The 16,206-nt window shown below is 42.4% G+C and overlaps 1 protein-coding gene across 2 annotated transcripts in view; it reads right to left on the reverse strand.

Annotated features, from left to right (window-relative positions):
- SERINC5 (serine incorporator 5) overlaps nucleotides 1-16,206 on the reverse strand; it is a 46,468-nt gene that overhangs the window by 12,834 nt on the left and 17,428 nt on the right. For both annotated transcript variants that reach the window (XM_021292171.2, XM_065047412.1), the window contains exons 3-9: nucleotides 11,213-11,391; nucleotides 10,856-10,938; nucleotides 7,978-8,071; nucleotides 6,203-6,414; nucleotides 5,296-5,391; nucleotides 2,277-2,403; nucleotides 670-736 (exon numbers count right to left, since the gene is read on the reverse strand). In XM_021292171.2, coding sequence (XP_021147846.1) covers nucleotides 670-736; nucleotides 2,277-2,403; nucleotides 5,296-5,391; nucleotides 6,203-6,414; nucleotides 7,978-8,071; nucleotides 10,856-10,938; nucleotides 11,213-11,391 — 858 coding nt within the window. The remainder of the gene's footprint in view (nucleotides 1-669; nucleotides 737-2,276; nucleotides 2,404-5,295; nucleotides 5,392-6,202; nucleotides 6,415-7,977; nucleotides 8,072-10,855; nucleotides 10,939-11,212; nucleotides 11,392-16,206) is intronic.

Here is a 16,206-nt window from a genome sequence, read left to right on the forward strand (position 1 = left end):
CTTCAGACACATACATACATTTGAAGAGTGACACTAGCAGGCCTAAGTAAGGGGTAACTCTAGCTTAGCAAAAAAACACTCGTTTCCCAGTGTTTCTGGTTGTTTGAGGGATAAGAAGGCCAAAAAAAACAAGCAGGCAGAATGAAGAAATGTGTACTGCTGTAACAGGGACAAGTACTATAAGCCGATATGAAGTTACAGTCAAAAAGATAGTAAGTACTTTTGTGTGGAAATAGAAATAAGAGATAGAAACTTGGGATCATAGTCAGTTCCTATGAGAACAAAGGCAACCAGGACTGGAAATGTTCAAGAACACCCCCACTTCTTTTTCTGATAGCTTCCCAGCAGACTTTTCCTTTAAATGAGAGGACATGAGCTTGGCTGGAGCACAAAGAGATTTACAGGAAGTCTGCAGGATGTTAAATAAACTGCAAGAGCAGCAAATTATTTCTGTACATAAAGGCACCTCCACTGAACCAGCAAGACCTGCAGAGGGGCCACTGTGGACAAGTGCTCCAAGAAGTCCATACCCAGAGGCACATACCATGGATGCTATGAACAAGCTTTTGTTTTCACCTAATTACAGATTAGCTAGCCATGAAAACAACAGCAAGAAAAGCATATGAGGAAGTCTGCACAGAAATCCTGTGGGAGGAAGCAAGAACTCACTTCAGTTTCAGCTGTTGCATATATTCCCCTCAGTGCCTCTGAGCTTGCACGTGTTGTTGAGGTCAAACTAGGAGCAAAAGAAAACAGTGTCAAAACCCTCAGCATAAGCCCAACAGGGTGATTTTTCAGCATCACAGCAAACATAAATAGTATACTCCCATATCTACGCTAAGCATTTGCCTGGGTATAGCATCAAGCACTAAGCATGTGAAAGTTTGTTCTGCACAAGTATTAAAGAGCCTAACAGACAGCCACTGGCCAACTCAGGCTGAATCATGGGCTTAAAAGTAGGTCACTCCTGAAACGTGGTGAAGTCATCAGCAGCAAACAGCTAAGCTCTCCAATTTGCAATTCAGAAATCTCCCCTGCTGTGCACAACCAGTGCTTTTTATATTAACTTCACAGCCATCACTTCTGCTCAGCATTTCTGTAAAGGCTTTGCTAGCAAAGTAATAGGTCACTCAAAGCAGTTTTCAAAAGTAAATTACCAGCTACTGCTGTCAGTGTACCAATTGCTGGAAATCACTTTCTTGAATGACTGTAGTTGTTTGGGGGGAATCCTTTCTAGTTTCTTCTGATTAGAAACACTTCTTGCTTAGTCTTCCCCTTTCAGGATGTGTAATGCAAACTTCCAATTATGCACAGGGAGAGTGCCGTTACTGCTTTGCTGTACTCATTGAACCCTAGTAAATAACACTACAAAACATTCCCCTTAAAGGCTTTCTTATCTTCCTGGCTTCCCCTGCAGGCTACATGAAGGTTGTCTGCATTCCCAAACACTTTCCTGAGGCACTGGAAATGCTGTTCTAATAATGTAAACTAGATCCATGATATCCATATATGGAACACATACACACATTTGATAGCAGAAGAGTAGCTGTGCTACCTCTTCAGAAAGTCTCTCTTTTTCACTTCAAAATGAAGGAGTTTCATTATGTGAATTTTGAAGTGGACTGATTCAGAGCCAGAACCTGCTCTAAACCATGCAGCAAACAACAGTGCTGTCTCCTGGCAATGTGCACAGCCAAAGAAGTGATAAATCACCTTCCAATCATCAGCAACTCTCCCCCTTCCCGTCCCAGAGCATGACTTAATTTATTGATGTGAGCTGCAATTAATACAAGGTGAGCATCACAACCATATGGGCACAGACTCTTTCAGAGCAGACCACTGGCAAATCTTTATGGCAGTATGGTGCCCATCACTCGATCAAAAGAAGCCCTAAGCCCTCCCAAACAGTTTTGTTTGTTTCAAAGACCCTCAGGGAACACGATGCTAGAGAAATTTCAGATACCTTTTTTAGGCAGACATAAGGGCATAGAGTGTTTCTCATAGGAAGACTAAATACAGAATCAAAGCACCCTGAGACTGTTTGGGATCATGGACAGCTGGAAATTTTCTCCTTCCACCTCTAGATGTAAACTGCTCTATTACGTTGTAATAAAATGTATTTGTTTCAAAAGTTATACTATCTGTTGAACATTTTTGGCTAAAACATCTATTCTGAATCTGAGGTGAATATGAACCTTCCAGCTCAGTTCTATTCTACTTCTCCTCACTACCACGATATTGCATTTACCGTGAGGTAACGGCAAACCCAGACTTACCAAGAATATAAAATGCAGCCAAACAAAATGGTAGTGCCCAGGCCAGTAACCAGGTTTTCATCTCTGTGTAGGCCTTGACTAAATTCAGGTACACAGATTGTGATGTTCTGATTGTTTTCATCCAGGACTTCACAACACAAAACAAACAAAAAGAACAGTTACCAATGCTTATTTCACTGCATTTCAAAGTAGTCTTCAGAGTGAAGGTTTTCAGCAAAATATTTTTATTACTTCAGACATTAGGTAGGTACATTTCAGTTGTTTCTATCTGTCTTTTAAAAAGACTATACTACAGGAAAAAAATCTCTAAATCTGAGCTGGCAGATTCTGTGAAAGAAAAAACACAACTTAGTAGAGTACTAAAACTTCTTGTTTGATCAGAGCAGACAAACAAGGACAAAGACTGTTTGGTGACCTAAGAAATAAAAAGCTGTAAGTATTCTAACACTTCATCCAAGACTACATAAACATATAAGACCAAGATAATACAGATCTCAGACTATAAATTTAATTGATAGAAGGGGTGCCTTGAGGACAACTAAGAAACTAAAACTCAGTGAAAAAACATGCTATGTAGTTGCCCTGTTCTCAGACTGATATACAGACCAAAGAAAAGGGGATGCACCAGTTACAGGCAAGATTTTATCTTAACATCTAAGCAAACAGTACTTCTAGGTCCCTGAAACGAAACCAATTCAGCCCCTGATGTTCCCAGATGCATCTGGCTTTATGGCTCTCCCTGGAGTCAAGGCAAGGCAGAGCAGTAGCCTGCAGCATCACCCCAAGGCAAGAGATTAAAGCTACACTTTATCTCATATCAAGAGCTTTTTAAGCCAAAACTATTTAAGGCAAACTGTGTTCCTATCTCCTCTTTCCTTCCAGCAGCCACGCTGCAGGCCCATTGGGACAGCACAACTGTTTGTAGGGGCAGAGGGCAAAATGCAGCAAAGGGTGACATCCAGGTTAAAAATAAACTCAAAGTCAGGCCCCTGACCTGGGAGAGGAGGACTTTGCATGGCTCTGCAGGGCTGCACAAACAGCTTTTACCAGCACACAGCAAGGACCGTGTGGAAGTGGGAGCAAAAGAAGGGGTGACGAGCCTTTGTGGAACAACTTGGACACAATCCCCCACCTGTGTCCATCAAGGACAACTCTGCAGCAAGGCAGGTCCACTGTTTGGGAGGCCTTTTAGCTAAGCCTGGCATGAAAAAGTTAAGGCACACTGTGATAAGCACAGGTTCAACAGACGTTACCTTTTATTTGCCCATTCCTTCTAAAGACATTTGCAACTCTGCTTTTTGGGTGCTGCAAATAAATACTTGTAACTTGCACTTTCTTCAGGCCTGGTTTGTAAGGTAGCCAGTTTGCGAGATGGCCAATTTGAAAGTCCCTCCTTGAGGAATAAGTCAACATTAGGTATGTTCATGGCAAATCTGAGAGACAGGGCATGAGACCCCTTAGTAAGTGCCAGCACCCCATACATTCTTCGGCACATGTCACTATAAAAGCTGCACAGGCCAGTACAAGAGTCCCTATCACATTATTAGGGGAGAAGGGAACATCTCTGAGAGCCGACGGCAACCATGAGAGGTCTCTGTCCTGGGACGACAATGATGAGCATCTGATTCAGGAGGTCTGAGAGACTATGCTTGACACACACTCTGACAAATGCAATTACCATACTTGCAACACATACAAGAAGAATCAGAGCACTCACTTAACTGCTGAAGGTTTTGACTGCCACAAGCATGAAATAACACAAGACAAATGATTTATTATCATACATCACCTTCTTTCCCTTTTCTCTTCCTTTTTTTTTTTTTAATCTTTTTACACTGTGTAAAGTTTTATAAGTAATTCAGTTGCCTTCTAAATCAGCTTCTACGTTCATTCAAAAACACTGCTTAAGCTCCGTAAGTAAGTCCTCCACCTAAGTACTGTCTGTTTTTCCTTCTTAGCTCTGGAATACATTTGTGTGTGCCTGTGCCTACACAAGTGTGACAGCAAGATTCTTTCCCCCATCCCTCCCCTTTCTTCTTGGGAGGCATCTGTAAAAACTTCTCCTTCCTGCCAACAGCCTTATTTTCCTCTAGTTATTGTTGTTTCAACACTAGAAGTTGAGCAATAATAAAGGAGAGTTACTAATTTGAACCAGGAAAGTCTTATTTAAGTCAAAAGAATTCTCCCAGTCCAAACAGGTAAATCTGATAGTTACCTGGAAGAAGGAAACAGTTTGAGTTGTGCTTGTAAAGTCTTTTTTATTTTTGTAGCATAAATAACTTAAAACTCTAGGGATTTTCCTGGCTTGCAATGCCAATGAATAGAATGCAAGTGGAGTACTGGAACTCTGCTGCAGAACATCATCACCTCAAACTATCACAACCTAACTCCACGTCCTTTCTCAGAATGTTTTCACTCAAAATGAAAGATGAGTGGTACTCAAGCTTCTGCTCCATTAGGAGTCCAGAGCTAAGGCTATCGAGCATACCAATTCTAGAAGAAAGTAAGTGATTTTAGTATCCACTCTGATGGCCAGCACCTACTAACTAGTGGTGGACCGAGTAAACTTTTGGAGGGAGCTGATCACCCAGCTTCTTCCAGAGGCATCCAAGATCCATTTGTTCCAACCCCTTTCCCATCACGTGACCAAACACAATGTATTAAGTCATGTCCTGTTGTACAAGAACATGCACTTGCCACATGAGGAACAGGCTACAAGACTCTGAAATTTGTCTGTAGGAAACAGGCCGGAATTGCCCTGGTGCAACAGATGCAACTCACCCAAGGTAAGTTAAGCTCCCCTGGACCAAAGCAATTAAGGTATATGGAAAGTGCCCCTTGCACAGTCTCTCTGCTGCACAGATATATTTTTAGTATTTGCAATTTCTTCTGCATAAGCCAGAAAAGACCCAACGCAGCACTCTGATATCCCTGAATTTGTTAACTCAGGTTTGCTAAATTTTTGCTTTTAATAGATGGCATGTCTAAAAGAAATTACATAAAGCATGAGATAACTTACTAGTTTCTGGTGGCTTGCTGGATAGTGCTGAGAAAGTGAGGTACATGACATAGCAGCTGATAACTCCTGACTGAAGCAAACCAGAATGGGGCTGACCTTTACAAGAAATAGCAAAATAAATTATTTTTGCAGACATTTTAACAAGCTGAAAAAGAAATTCATATCCTTTAAAGAAGAGCATGCTACTGTCTTTCAGAAGATAGAATTATATTTTATGTTCTACTTAAAGCAGTTTATAAGTCTTTGAGGCAGTTTAAATACATTTCCACCATCACGTAAAGAGAAAAGAGCCTGTGCTTTAGTTCTGTGGCTGTTTTAGAAAGCCATTAGATTCCCACGTAAGTAAAGAATCACCCCTCTGCTCTGGCCAACAGCACCAGCTTTCCAAAGGCTATTGACAAGCTGCCACAACAGTTTTATTTGCTCATAAAACTTATGTTGGAGTCACTCAAATTACTATTTCCAGGTCCAATGCATGCAAGATACTAACAGCACACATAAAATATACTGAAGCATGAAATACTGCTGTCAACTCCTCCAGGCCCAAGCTTTAAAGGTGGTAAAGCACGAGCAGTCAGAAAGTAAATGGTAAAACAGCGTGAATGAGTCTGACAGCTATTACCTGAACTGTTACCACTGCAAGAGTTGTGTGAGCTACACAACACATTACCAGCCATCAGGATGTGAACCTTCCTTACAGTATGACTGCCTGATGGCACACCCAAAATGTCTCATACCTCTGCAGTTTTAGCAGCTGAGCTGATGACCAGAAACAGCACTTCATAGTGTAAATAAAAGGACAGAGGCAAGAGCAGCACCAGCTCTGAACTATCAGGAGTCTTTCATGCCTCCAGACACACAACTGTGGCAGCACCAGAAACCCAGAAGAAGACGTCAGTGGACTCACGACTCTGGACACAAGGCGATATGGCCACCAGCGACACAAAGAGGCACAGGCTGCCGTTAACACCAATCAGGACCTTGTTGTACATGCAGCCCTCAGCACGTGTGTAGAAAAGAGCCATGAGGACCAGGGCTGCCACAGCAACGGAGTACAGGATGAGAGTGACCAGGGCAAGCAAACCATTCCACATCTGTTTGTGGTTTGCACCTGCAGTCCTGGGGAGAGATAAACAAGCACCTTATCTTTGTCTTCCCTTCCCCCTCAAAAACATTCTAATAGCTGATTAGTTCACATCCTCAAGCACAAAAGACAGAGCTTACCTACTGAAGCATGTGTACATCACTACACCAACACAGGCCCTTGCAAGGTTTCTCCCACAAAACAGAGGGGAATACTGCATAGCATTAGTGTTTATCTTCGGTATTATCTTGCCCAGCTGTTTCTGTAATTACAGCCCAGCGTGACTCCTGAAACTCCCAGTCTCTGGGATAAAGCCCGTCAGTGCATCTCAGCTCAATACTTCAGGGGTTTCTTCAGTGGGAACGCAGAGTGCCCCAGGCTCCACTAGCGAGCAGTGCTCTTCACACAAGGACAGCAAAGGCATATTGCTCGGCACAGCCCCTCTTCTGCCCCTTGCGCTACCTTGACAATTTTACTATTATTTCGCTCAAAAAGCCTTCTTTTGATTTGGGTCTATTCCACCAACCTCCTTCTGCTGAAGTGTGGTCCATCTTGTTCCCCCTCTTCAACCTTCCAAACTCCTCTTGCAAAAGTCACAGGGTTTTTTAGGAGTAGGATCTAAATAAGTTGCTTTGCCACAAAGGACTTTTTGCTATATGGAAGGTTTGTTTTTTGTTTCTTTGTTTTGAGGAAACATAATTTAAAAGAATATCTAATGTAGAAAGTGCTAAAGTTAAATGCTGTGGCTGGAAATCTTTCATCCACAGTAAAGTAGCTACAGCAATTAGCAGTAAAAGTATCTGTGGTATAATAAGATCTCACCTCTTTCCCTGCAAAAACAAGTATATAACAAAGCCCAAAGGTTTGCTAAAACTCCTTCTAAGCAGTCAGTATGCTAAACAGAACAAAAGAGGACTGCAAATATTTGTAGAGGAAGAAAGGTTGGAGGTGGAGGCAAGAGTTCCTGCCTGTATATGGGAGGACAATTTAAATATCTTAAATTTATGATGGGCTAAGGGTTAGGAAGATAACAGCAAATATGCCTAAAGCAGAAACGAAGTCGATGCCAAAATGGGGTATATATGGGTTGATAATGGAATCTTGCATATTTAGATCAAAGCAAGCAAGCTGAAGAGAAAGTAGCAGTTCTCATGTTGAGAAAAAATAATAGATGTGCATTAAACTGACAGAAAACCCCAATATTTACCAGGTTACATTGCTGCAGACAGTTTCACTGTTACCTTTTACAAATCCAGTTTTATTATCTTGCATCGCTCTGTTTCTTAGCAGGTATATTTTAATATAAAATAAAAAATGACTTAAAGTAAGAGGTTTTTCTCAGTATGCTACTGCTTATTAGAAGGTGAGCAATTCACATTAAGAATGAATGAGCAGAGTGGACATGAATAAGGAGGAAACATATCTGCTGGGACAGGAGAAAGTGGATGAAGCAAAGATGAACAGTTCTAAATACTGACATTAAAGTGTCTTCTTTCAGAAATTACATCCATGATACTTTTACATTCTTTGTTATGAGAAATGTATTGTTCGGGAGCCCACCAGAATTTTATGCAAATAAATACTTGCCCAACACATACCAATTTTTATTCCATTTGTGTGCAAACTCAACAAGCAGGATGAGCTGAATGGCAATGAAAAGGAAACCTCCTGATGCTCCTACATAGCGCCAAGCTGCAAGGCAGAGAGACAGAAAATAGGTCAATCTGCAGACCCCTTCCCCTTGACATAAAATGGAATTATTGTCTATGCAGTGAAGCCATTACACAGTTTGAATATCTCAAGGCCACAGATGTAGCAGGAGATGAGAGATTTCAGCTCAACAGCCAGCTCAGCTAACTCAGGATTATCTCTCTGACAAATACAGCTTGCAACCTGCTATACTTTCAAAATGAGCCTGTTAGGACATTTACTGCGTTTCCCTAACCTAGAAAATTTTTGTGGAGACTATGTGTTACTATATCCAGACAGAAAATACTGAAACCTTTATTTGTGACTGACAGGAGGGAGGTGGTGTGGAGACATTTCACAGGAATCGAAACCCTGAAATTGCAAGGTACTGGAACCCATCACTAAAAAGGGCAATTCCTTCCCATCCAGATTCCATTACCACAGAAAAACAGAGGTGGGGCTTACCTATTTACAAATGCTGTCCCGAGCCACTCCCAAAGAACACTTGGTATTCACTGACTAGCTTTAAGACAGGTTATTTGACTACTTAATCGTTGACCTACATATACCATATTTGGGTAGGTGTTTGGGTACTTTCGACAACAGATCTCTTGTGTGCAACACCAGAAGTCCCTGAGGAAACACAGATACCTATTCAAACATCCAGCTGCACACACAGCTTGTGCTGCTGTGCAGTGCATAGCCTACAAACAACTGCAGGTGTGCCACTGATTTCAGTGAAAAGACCAAGGAAATGCATCAGCAGGGTTCAGACATATCCTATCATTGTGTTTTGCTTTTAAAAAAAGCTTGTACAAGTGAAGAACAAAACAGCTGGGGCGTGTCACCCCTTAGCAGATGATGTAGAGATTTTTTCTGTTGTTGTTATATGCTTATTATTTGAAAGCAGGCAAAAATGCAATTTGTCTGCTTTTGCTAAATGTATGTACTCAATAATTGTTCTTCAAACAAACAAAACACAAACCAGGCAGGACACTGTGGGATGTTTTATGGATCTGTCATAGATAAGGTTAGTCTGGCCCACACAAACGTAGTGCTTGCACGTAATACTCTTCCTCAGCCACTGACAAACTGCTAAGCATGCAAAGCACGGCAAGAGCTTTTATTTTTTTAATAGAAAAAATAGTCAAACTGAGAGAAAGCTCAAACAACAAGAACAAGACAGGTAAGTTTCTCAACGGGAGGAAAAAAAAGGGAAAACAAAACAACACAATACCCAAACCATCTGTAAATCTCAAATTCAGGGGCTGACTGGACGACAGTTTAGCAGAATGTGCAGAATACAGCTTTAGACAGAAAAGTCAATAACTAATTTGGAGAAGAAAGCTTGTTATACTGTATCTCCACACTGGGTTAGTTTGCTGTTGAGAAACAGCAGTCTAATCAGCACAAAAAGTTCTGTTTCCCTTTTCCCGAAACGCTTCATTTCTTGATGAATTTTCACAAGAAAAAGGTCACTTGCAAAGAGGACAGGCAGTCTCAGTTGCTCATGAGTACAGTGCATTGCACCACTACATCCTTCTAATCCAAACAGTGATTAGACAGTAGTGGCAAGAATATACAGCCATCCTGTGATTTCAGAGAATGATAAAGAGCCCTTCACATCTGGGGCACAAAGTGAACTGGGACCAAACCAACAGCTAGTAAGAACAAGAATCTGAATTACACCTATCAGTAGTTTACCTGAAGTGGTTTTTACCTTAGTTTCCCAGAGAACTGTGTTCATAGAATGTCTGCCCACTGTATTATCTTCCCCCATGTTATTCCTTCCTCTTCCACTTTTCAACAGCCCGGCTAAAGGAGATCAGAGTTGAAAACACAGGAAACCAAGCTAGCCTTGGTGGAAGCAAGACTGGGTTACTGATCCCACCTCTTTCCACCTGCCCAGACTCAGCAGCTTACAGGCTTAGAAGTACCCAACAAACCAAAGGCAACAAACTCATTTCAGTATCACTGGGACTTCTGCTCGTAGCCCACAGGAGATCTGTGAGAAGCCACCCTTAGAACTGGCATTTAAGCACTGGGACAGTACCAGTGTGCCCGTGCAGTACACCAAGGCATCTCCCAAAACTGGAAATGCTTCAGCCACAGCATTGTCAGCAAAAGCACTCGCAACACGCCCCAAGAAGTCCAATTTTACCTTACTGCTTTTATACCACCAGTCTGAAAGCTAACAACATCCCAAATTCTTGTGCTGCATTGCAGGTTTCCAGGCAGCAAACACCAGTGCCCAGCAGGTGACCGTGTCCCCTTGAGCAGTGGCACTTCTGCACAGTCCCCGGTTGCTGCGCTACAGCAGAGCTATCTGCGCAAGCCAAACACGCGGCTCTGTGTTCTCCAGTGAAGAATTTCTTGTGCACCATTACAGCTCCCTGCTTAAATGACTTGCAAGACAGCAACGCAATGATATTTATACCTACTAACTGAGTCAGATCTTGGCCAGGAAAACAAAAGAAAACAAAAAAAACAACAACAAAAACACACACAAAAAAGAAAGAACAACAAAAAACTACATAAAAACCCAAAAAATCAAACCCAAATCAAACCAACAAAACCAACAAGCTTTTTACTGCATGTTCACATGAAGACCATGTACTCTGTACACACAGAATTCCCTCCAAACAGTTCCAAATATTCCTTTTGCATCTGGACTATACTGACTTTACTTGAAGAAATATGGCAATATTTGCACCCATCAGACCTTTAGGATTTATAACCACTCACAAGACAGCACAGAACAAAGAGCATAACAAAACAAGGACATACCATTGAGGAAAGTGTCCTGATCGGGAATGAAGAAGGCTCCTGAGCACATTGCCGCCAGAAGTATAAGTTTAATGAACCAGAATCTGGACGAGAGAAAAAAAACAGATCACCGAGTTGTAATAGGAATTAGAGGTCTTCAACTCAAGTACCATGAGAAATCTCTCTTTAAACCCCAGCAAGAGAAAAAAACAGCCTTTGATGACTGATTGCCACTTTGGTTAGTTTTCTAACTGCATTATTTCCAACAAAAGCCGTAAAATCAACTTTTGTTTTATTTTGCCTGGTACTACACCCAGCTGGAAACGAGGCAGCACAAATCTGTAAAGAGAAGTGGAAATCAAGCAACCAAATACTTACCCATTATGAATGTATGCTCGGCAGCTTTTGCTGCTGTTAATTTTGATGGTGAACAAGGAGAACAAAAAGAAGAAGCAGGCCATTCCAAAACAGACTTTGTACACCGCAGAGTATCCCACCAACTTCTCGCACATCTCACCCGCCTGAATACCCTTGCACATCTCCTTGTAGAAGGGAATCTGAAAAGCACAACATGTTACAAGCCATTAGATAGGACACAGGGTTCCTCATAACCAAGCATGTCTCTGAGTACCACCAGCTTTTCAATGGCTTCATTTAACACCTTTCACTCTTGATAATCCTCAGCTGGATTTAACAGTTCTAGGAACATTAAGAAATTTAATAAACCAGGGGCTGGAGTTTTCCAGAGCCTCCACTCTCAGCTCCTTCCAGATGCTTTGGGGTACAAGTCCACCTACCTTTCTTCAGCTCTCTTGGCTTAAGCCATTGCTGCCCCTTACTCCTTAGCCCCTCACCCTGGGGACCTTCTTCCCGTGCTTTACAGCAGAATTCACCCATGGCTTCAGTAACCTGGGTTACGGGAGCCATATGGGTGGCTTTACCAGCCAAAGGAGCATGAGGGGCTGCAGGGCAGGAAGCTCTGGCTCGTGCTGCCCTCAGTGGAAATGCAGACTGAAGCACACCTGAGTGGCACAGGGCAGCAGCCCCCTCCTCTCCATCACAGCCTCTGAAAGGGACCTGTGCCAGTTGCCCTGATTTTGTTTTAAATTAACAGAGAGGCTGGAAAATTCCACCTTCTTTCTCTTGACTCATTAAATATTTGCTTTTGAGGCCTTGCTCTCACCACAAGGGGAAAGCAAACAGCTGCACACTTTGGCTTCAGTTTCACCAAGCAGACATGATGCTGGGTGCTCAAAAAAGCAGGTCTGTGTGGCCAGAACCCATTCCTGTGGGGTGCCTCCATGCAGACACCCCCCCTCACAACCAGGGAGCCATTGAGCTGCGCAGAAATACAGGCATTTAATTAGAGAACCACTGTGCATTTTAAAGAAAGAAAGGCCTCTCTTCACAGCACTCAGCTAAGGCTGGCAAGACCAGTTGAGCAACACATCCCAGCCTCTGGAGCAGATCACTGCTACCTGCACAGGTAACTGGAGGAGACAGAAGACAATGTGTGCCAGGACAAAACATGCAAAAATAAATACATAACTCAGGCAAAGGAAATGGGAACCAGGCTTCAGCAAGCAGTCAGCCAGGCCAGGTTTTGCTTAGGAAAAATATACAAAGATTGAGGGTACCGGCATCCTTGAACATTTGCAAGAAATCAGCAGAGACAGGAGTCCCCACTTCCTTCAGCAGGCAGGTCAGTACACAAAACCAGGACACGAAAAGAACAAATAGGACCCGAGAGCAAGCGATCAGGCAGTGTTCCCAGCTGGGTAGGAAGCCATCCAAGATGCAGGAAACAAGGGATGAATACGTAAACTGACGGCTTCCAGCACCAGGCTCTGACAGCCAGCTTCCCTCAGCAGGGTATGCAACTGCCCGTCCTGTGCCAGCAACCCAAACCAGACAGGAGCCCAACAACCCTCCCAGCAGTTTCCCAAAATGAGCAAATATTTTAGCAGCTCACAGGAATGCCGGCTAAGGGCAGCAAACGTAACTGTGGCAGTGAGCTGATCCTCAGTGCGCTAGAACCAGCCAAGGAGATGATAAGCAGGTCTCAGTGCATCTGCATGGTGTTACAAGAACAGATTCAAGGTGGGCCACTCCGAGATGCTCTTTCAGAAGTATCTCAGAGATGCATAGGCACTGCATAAGAAACTGGATGGTAAACGCGTAGCTGTGGCTAAGTCGCATCCAGGAGTTTTTAGAGAACTCCTGAGAACTCATCTGGAGCATCAGCGATGCCTTTCTCAGGTCCTGAAAGGCAATGAAATGTCAGACAGGGAAAACATGCCAGCACTCAAAACCCACAAGCGGATTGACTGGAATAATTAAGAGACCTATCAATGCCACAGCAATGACAGGGAAAGCAAGAGCGCTATCAACTAATGCTCTCCAGTTCTTTGCATGTAATACCATCAGTCAGCAGAGATTAAAAAGATGCATAATATTTAACTAACAATATTTCTGAGAAAACTAGATATTTGTTTGATATAGACAACTGCACCGATCAAGGATTTCTGTAAGACCTGTACTTGGCACCAAGCAGCATTTTGCTTATGACACTTACAGAACAAACCAAAAAATACCATGGGACTTGACTAATCAACTAGCAAATTACAAACAGATCTTTGGGTAACTGCAAATGGGCATTGTCTTTAATTGCATAGGTTTCTACAGAGATCTTGATGGGATTTTTGACCCTATATGTTCTTTTCTCTGGTTAGTAGTAATTTCCTTACGGATCTGGCTGAGAGAAAATGGATGGATTCACAAGAACAATAGCTCAGTTTGTGCCTACACAAGCAAGAAAGAGCTCAGCTGTCACGAAGTATGCGTAATACTATGCAATAATAAGCAATGGCCACAGGAACAGTTGTGTGCGATTGAACGCCCCTTTTGGACACCCATGATCCTGAAGGAACAAAACAAGAATAAAACCAAACTCTGGGGGACCTCAGCAGATAATAATCACAAGCACAACGCTTGTGACAAAAGGGCTGATGTAATGAAAAGGGCACGTTTTCGTGAGAGGACGCTCTGCTACTGGGAACAATTTATCAAGACTTATGTGACTTCTTCACTGAAAATTAAAAATACTTTTTTCTTTTTTTTTTTTTTTTAAATTCTGTAACTCTGAAACACATACAGCTGCTGAGCAGCCTGCCTAGCCTGATTTACCTGACTTTCCATTTGCTGACTGTTTTTGCCAGCTGTTAAAGACATGGATTAGCTATTTGCCAAGTTTGATACTGTGAAATAGCTACTTTTATACCTCTAAAAGGTAAGCTAAATTCTTTGGCCTTCTTTCTGCAGAAACCCAGTATCCGCTCAGATAACATAAACGCCTCGGTTCCTGTGCAAGCAATGATGTTATCACAGCACAGTCAGTAGTTTTCCAAGCACAGTGGAACCCGTTGAGATGATAGCAACATCTAGAGAAACAGGGGCAGACCGCCCTGAACTTGCTTCCCCTCGCTGCGAGCTGCTGGTGCCCGAATAAGCGCGGTGGGAGAAGCGAGCCAAGCCGGCTGTGCTGCCACCGGCTCCAGCGCTGGGGCTTGGCTGCATCTGTGCCCCAACACGTGAATGCAGGAGGACGGGAAATCGCGTCAGAGGGGGAACAGGAAGGAAGAAGTGTGTAGAAATGGGCCTGAAGAGCCCAAGGGAGCCTGTTTTCGTCTCCATGTTCCCACTGAGCAGAGGAAGAATGTGGCGGATGAATTCTGTTTTGGAAATGGAGGAAGCATGAGGGAAAATCTGTGTGGGTGGGGAAACAAGGGAAAAGTCCAGGTAAAACCACCTGTCTTGAGCAGTGGAGAAACGATATAGAAAAACAATCCGACCGAAACACATGCTGTCTTAAATCTATGGCTAAATTCAGAAATAGGCAATGGGTACATGCACTTTTAAAGCTGCATAAGGTAGCAAATTTGGGTTTTAACATACTATAATGCAGTTAATGGCCAAGACAGAAACCTATCTGGGGAAACAAGCCTAAAAGCACGCTCTGCCAGAACAAGTAACCATCTAGAACTGAAACGCTTTGACACAGCTGAACTGGTTTCCACTGGTCTTTGCCCGAAAACATCTTTCTTATTTTTCCTTTCATTATTTAAGTAGGGCATGAATATTTTCAGGGTGAAACCACTAGTTTTGAAATGGGTTTAACATTAAAAATTTAATTAAAAAAACAAACCAAAAAACTACTTCAACAGACCAAAACAATTATCTCCCTTCTCTCAATTATCCTTTCAAAGCCTGTGAACTGCAAGGTTTTGCTTCAACAGAACATTTATGAGTAAAGCTCTACCTGTTTTTCAAAGAAACAGAATAACTGGGGAAAAAAAAAAACACAGATCAAGGCACTTCTTTAAGTTAGGTCCTGCTTCGCTTCATTTTGGAACAGAGTCAAGTCTCTAAACCATTTTGTGTAAACCCATATTGGTCTTTTCTTTCAGTCCCCATCACTGGCCCTGCCGACTTTGATGAGGATGTGGAAGCTCCCTGGGACAGTGTCTCTTTTTTCCAGCCATGCTGCAGGACACGGAGCAGATCCTCAGCTCTGGGCTGGCACCTGCAGACTCTGGCACCTCAGGAACTGAAAACCTGTCCTAAACATGTTTTAATAGACAGAATAAATGAACATGGATGTAGATGAATACTGCAAAACAAATACATTTTAAGTCTCTGTTTAAGGTGTCCGTAAGGGATGTACATTTGCTGTTGCTTCCTCTCAAAATAATGCCAAAGGACCACGTGCTACAACACTTTCATAACTATTTTCTACATGGGAATTTATAGCAAATCAACAACAAAAAAATCCCCTCTCACTAACAAGGGAGAGATTCCTTCCATGTAACATGAGCATGAATATCTGATCTCTAAACTGGTAAAGCAGACAACTGGTTCCCTGCCAATACTATGGATTCTTAAAGGATTGCACTAAAATTTCCTTTTCTTTTTTGTATTTTACTACAAGAAATTAAAAAATTCTAATTAAAGTTAAATAAAATCCCACCTTCTCTCAAGACAAGAGAGGGCGAGATCCTAGAAGAATCCAGCAAAGTGTGTTCTTACAGTCTGGCTTCAGGAACTAGGAGTGTTCCACGATCCAGCCAAAAGTGAAGGATCAGTAAGCGCACAGCACTGTCAAAACACAGTTCATCATTGGGAAGCTAAGTCTGGTTAGTCTGAATAAATATTCTGAAGGTGCACTCTATTACAACTGGGCTGAATTAGCTTCAGGAGTCTTTCAACTTTTAACAGGCCCAAACATAATTATTAAATTAGAGAGCAGATGAAGAAAGCCTACTTTCAGATGGTCCATTTCCCATTCAAAGACATCAACTGCTCTAAATTAAGAG

Source organism: Columba livia, chromosome Z (genome assembly GCF_036013475.1).
Source record: "Columba livia isolate bColLiv1 breed racing homer chromosome Z, bColLiv1.pat.W.v2, whole genome shotgun sequence".
Lineage (NCBI taxonomy): Eukaryota > Metazoa > Chordata > Aves > Columbiformes > Columbidae > Columba > Columba livia.